Source organism: Octopus bimaculoides, chromosome 11 (genome assembly GCF_001194135.2).
Source record: "Octopus bimaculoides isolate UCB-OBI-ISO-001 chromosome 11, ASM119413v2, whole genome shotgun sequence".
NCBI classification, from domain to species: Eukaryota; Metazoa; Mollusca; class Cephalopoda; order Octopoda; family Octopodidae; genus Octopus; species Octopus bimaculoides.
In genome coordinates this window covers 44,465,031-44,470,530 of record NC_068991.1, presented here as the reverse complement: position 1 = coordinate 44,470,530, position 5,500 = coordinate 44,465,031, and the positions used below count along the sequence as shown (strand labels likewise).

The window sequence follows — 5,500 nt, the reverse complement described above, 5'->3', positions numbered from 1 at the left end:
CCACTCACACACAGAAAAAAAGTAGCAAAAAAAAAAATCAATTCAATGTCAGCAAAAAAAAAAAAAACATATCCAGTTGAGTCTCCAGAATTAGCTTAGCTGTTATAATTTGTTATTTTTGCCTGAATTAAATTAGAGAGTAATTAAATTTAGTTAGCTTTGCAACTACTGATGTCTGAGTGTCTTCAGGGATTGTGTGAGTGAAATCAAAAGCAATGATATATTGTAATACATGTACAAATAACTGATTTTGAGGTCTTTCATTTTTCTGTAAGGGACATCAGGTGTAAAAACTCAAGGTAATCATACTGTTTACAGTTTTTATGATTTGTAGTGGGTTTGTGAATAATCACCTCAAAGTGACCAGATCACAGTCATATTGCATAATCTTGTCTTAACCGAAGACTAACCAACATCAACAGACTGGAATGTTCAAATTTGCAAATCTTTCTATGATTACTAGTATGAATGTATAATTTTAGAAAGGATGACGAGAGAAAATTTTTTAAAAATAAAATCATCACACAATTGCAAAATATGATATTGAATTTATTTACAAAATTCTGAACCAGGCTTACTGGCAACCTGACTCTCACCACACTTTCTTCATAGTTAGGACAAATTTATCATCTATTTAGTCTCTCCAAGCGAAATCCAGTACTGACATAGTCGAGATTGCCATTTCTTCCAATAGTGCTGGCATGATTTCTCATTCATTATGTGCACATCAGCAGGAGAGCCATTTGGATATACTACAATGATTATACCTTTCTTTACCTGAAAAAAAAAAAAATTATAGTTTTTAGATTACTAACAATTCAGAATGAATCAAAATTTTAGTTTAAGCTTCGAAGAGTAGCTGATGAAGGGCAGAAATCAAGAAATGGTAAAAGCTGACAATTCTGACTTGCTTAATACAAGCATATGATAAAAGGCATGACTAAGTGGTTTAGAAGTTTATTTTGCAATCATGAAGTCTTGGGTCTGATCCCACTATATGGAATCAAACCCAAGACCTCTTGTGCAAGTATTTTACCATAGTCTTGGGTTGACTTTTGAGCAAAATTAGAGAGAGGGAAACTATATGGGGCCTTGTCAGATGGACTGTACTTGTAATTCAAAAGAGCAGACTGGTCACACACTGTGTCAAGCAGATTCTGCCATAAAAGGGATAGGTGCCTGTGGAATACTCTGCCACTTAGACTAAAATGCAATCAGTAGGTAGTTCAGTTGATCAAACAACTGGAACACTCACTGTCAAAAATGACAACAATAAATGCACATAAAATCGCATTAACTCTATGTTATTGTGGCTATATAAAGGCTGTTATCTGACCTTTTGTAATTAGATACATCACATCAATAGGTGATCAGGCCAAGAGCAAAATTAAGATGGTAAGGAATTGAACCCTGGCCACTTACTTACCAGCTATGCTACTGAATGTACTGTGCATATACTTCAGTCCACTGAAACATGTTCTCTTTGAGAGTATAATTGCAAACCTATACAAGTGAATGTGTGAAAAACAAAATATGGTTTTGAAAGTATCTATAAGACTAATTTTCAAACATTGAATGGCTATGGGGTCCACGAGAGTAAAATATTAATCTAAGGGGTCCAATAGGTAAAAATGGTTGAGAACCACTGACTTAGACAGCTCTAAACAAATTACCTACAGCTTAAGCTACATATCTTCTTGAAAGCATCATAACCAGTCAGCCATTGAGCTTTTATTAAAAAAATTCATGCTATTGAATAAACTGCTACTATCTACAGTTGTTCTTTGTTATTTTTTGTATTGCATTCTAGTATTGCTAATTTTATCGGAATATCACAAATTGGTTTGGTTGGTCACTGGAAGTATGCACATATACTAGCATTAAAAGGACAATAAAAATTTAACTCATACTATAGAGGACAATGCAAAAATTCATATATATTTAAATCTTTCAAAAGCTAATTTATGTCTGACAACATGTGTTAATTTCACACGTAATTGTATAAGATAGCAAAACACTTCAATATAGTTTCACTTGTTTCCACTTACATCACTGTGGAAACAATCAAGCTTATAAAAATAAATCCAACAATTAACTAAATGAAGTATGTCTAACTCAGTAACAAAATATTTTCTTTAATAAATACTAAGATGTATTGTCATCATCATCATCATACTTATCTACTGAGCCTTAGATTGTCTGCACTCAATAAGAATGCAAACTCTTTCTGAGTTCAGTGCCATATGGATTTTATTTAATATTTACAAATTATTATTTCACCCAGAAGTTACTTCACTATAATGGTGGTCTGAGTGGGATTTAGAACACAGACAGGATAGAACAAGGAAAAATTTTGTTTGATGTTCTAACAATTCTGTCAATCCACCAGTCTGAATTGGTCGTTTTTGTATTCACTCTGAAAGGATGAAAAGTAAAATTGATCTGTAAGATTTGAACTCAGAACAGAGAGCTGAAACAAATGCCCACAAGGTTCTGATGAAATAACAACTCAGTTACTTCATTTTATAATAGGTTAAGCTGCAATATTAAGGCAATATTTAAACAACATACAACATATGACATTAAATGAAATAGTAAACAGTGATAATACATAATAAATATAGCAATTATACAAAATAACAAAAATCAGATATAACTTACAATGACACATATAAACATATATAAAAGTAATAATAAATTTGTAAATGTTGGTTTTGGAAGAACAGGCCCACCACACCAGTAGCAGGATCGTTTTCCTGAAGCTGCCCAGACTGGAGGGCATGAAAGATTCATCTTTAAGAAGTTCCTTGATTCCTCATTGGCTAATTCCATGATTAAAGCAATTTTTACCAATGATTGTAGGTTGTCTTCAGTAAATTCAAGTAACTGTTGATGAATTTATTCCTGAGATGAAATTGTTGCAAATTAGCAAGTGACAGTATTGTTCTGCATTTAGAGACTGTATATGACACTCCTTTGCAAAAGCTTTCATGTCAATCAGAAAGCCTTCTATTGATTGGTCTTCTGCTTGAGTATGATTATGTAGTCTGTGTTTAGCCATAATAGATGTTTCCTTGATAAACTTTTTATCGAGGAGATTGAGGGCTTCCTGAAATGAGATACACTCTTTCTTTGTTTGCTCTATGTACACATGTAACATTTTTTGCCAATAACTGTAATTTGTAATTTTCTTCAGACAGATTGTCAATAAATGTTTTCTGGAAAATGTCTGGATTCATAGATGTTCTTAAGATTAAATAAAAAGTATTGCAACAACTGATGGCTTTATTCAGTCTTAAGAACATGCAAACTTGAGTTAGTTATGAAATTTATATAATGTGAAAGGAAATGATACAGAAGTGAATGAAGATAGAAAGTACAAGGCTGCAGTGAAAGATGGGTTAGAAACAGGATCACAACAGTATACACAATATAGTAGTGAAAGACTTCAATAATATATCTAAACAGAAGCAAAACAATATGTCTATACACCTCCCTCAATGCTAGAAATTAGAGTTCAGTTGTATGGCAACTTTAGGGAAGAAACTGTTTCTAAATCTGGCACAAACACAATTGTACAATCACTCTACTAGGAAGAGACAACCTCGAACACCATACATACCATAAATAAACTCAGCAATTAAATAAGAAACAAAAAGAAAACAATAAACTAGCAAGTATTAACATCCAATATAAACCATAAAATAATTAGCAACACAAACAACAAACAACTCTTAACAATGACCACATCAAATGCCACAATGACAACTTCAGATAACATTAATACACTCCAACAAAACGTTCTTTTGTTCTTTTTCTAAAAATCAGCCACCAAAATCTGCACAATGACAAGAAATATAAAATAAATACAAACATCTACATCTGCTCATAACAACACTGCCAAAATATGGAAATTAGATGAAATCTTCGCAGTTTCAAAACCCAACAAAAACCTATGTGTGGTAGGACCACAGACATTTCCCCTTCTTATGCACATCCTTCAAAATTTTAGAAAAACTCATCTTTATTATCACTACTAGTACATGACCCGTCAATAAGGAAAAAACAATGCTATGTTTAGAATAACATTTCAATTTAATTCAACTATTGTTTGAGAAATACACAAAAGATATTTGATAATATATTTACATATATTTATTTATGCAAATACTTTACAAAATCAGTAATAAAATAACAAAGAAAATATCAAGCAAATCTGTACTTTTTACATAGGCAACATATCAATATTTACACTATTTCCATGTAGACAACATTACATGTAAGTCTCCTTACATCTTCATTATAACATCTACTTGTTCCTGATCTAGTAAATTTTTTTTGATCAACAAATATTTTAAGATTCACTGGATCCCCAACTCTACTAAGAGCGACATATAACTGGCCATGAGTAAATACAGACACAGGCACGTAGATACCACACTTAGAAAGGCTTTGTCCTTGACTTTTGCTTATAGATATCGCGAAAGCAGGTCTCACTCGAAATTGGTGTCTTTTCAAAGTAAAGGGCAAATCGGTATCAGATGATTGCAGAATAATGCAGGGAATCAAAAGTGTGCATCCTGCATCAACACCAGTTATTTTACTTGCAATGAACAAATCATCTGACACCGATAACACACTATAACGTGTGTCATTGCAGTGCCTCTGATCTAAGTTTCTTAGCAACATTATAGGAACACCCGTTTTTAATTTGATAATGTGAGGTGGCATGCCACTTATATTAAGAGAATTCAGAAATTCAGGACAATAGAGTGTAGATTGTTGATCTTCTTATTTCTTTATTGCCCACAAGGGGGCTAAACATAGAGGGGACAAACAAGGACAGAGAAAGGGATTAAGTCGATTACATCGACCCCAGTGCATAACTGGTACTTATTTAATCGACCCTGAAAGGATGAAAGGCTAAGTCGACCTCGACGGAATTTGAACTCAGAATGTAGCGGCAGATGAAATACCGCTAAGCATTTCGCCTGACGTGCTAACAATTCTGCCAGCTCGCCATGTGGATTGTTGATCTTCTGCAACGGAACCAATACTCCTCAGAGTATATGTCTCACCTAGAAATTTCTGGATTATGTAGTTATTTAGATTGTCAACTTCTTCATTCTCTGTTGTTAATATTGCAGAGGCATCAAGCTGTTAGATCAGGTTATGAAAGTTACAGAGAGGGTCATAGCTCAACTAATTAGGGAGCGAATCAATTTAGATGAGATGCAGTTTGGGTTCGTGCCAGGTAAAAGCACTACTGATGCCTTATTTCTAGTAAGACAGCTGCAGGAGAAATACCTAGCCAAGGATAAACCTCTGTACCTGGCTTTCGTTGACATGGAGAAAGCCTTTGACAGGGTTCCCCGATCCCTTATCTGGTGGTCAATGAGGAAACTTGGGATAGAAGAATGGTTAGTGAGAGCTGTGTGAGCCATGTACAGAGATGCTGCCAGTAAGGTGAGGGTTGGAAATGAGTACAGCAATGAATTCC

The 5,500-nt window shown here is 33.9% G+C and overlaps 1 protein-coding gene across 1 annotated transcript in view; it reads right to left on the bottom strand.

Moving 5' to 3' along the window:
• Nucleotides 1-528: 528 nt before the first annotated feature.
• LOC106869494 (uncharacterized) overlaps nucleotides 529-5,500 on the bottom strand; it is a 16,552-nt gene continuing 11,580 nt past the window's right edge. The window contains exon 5 of the mRNA XM_014915256.2: nucleotides 529-777. Coding sequence (XP_014770742.1) covers nucleotides 631-777 — 147 coding nt within the window. The 3' untranslated portion in view covers nucleotides 529-630. The remainder of the gene's footprint in view (nucleotides 778-5,500) is intronic.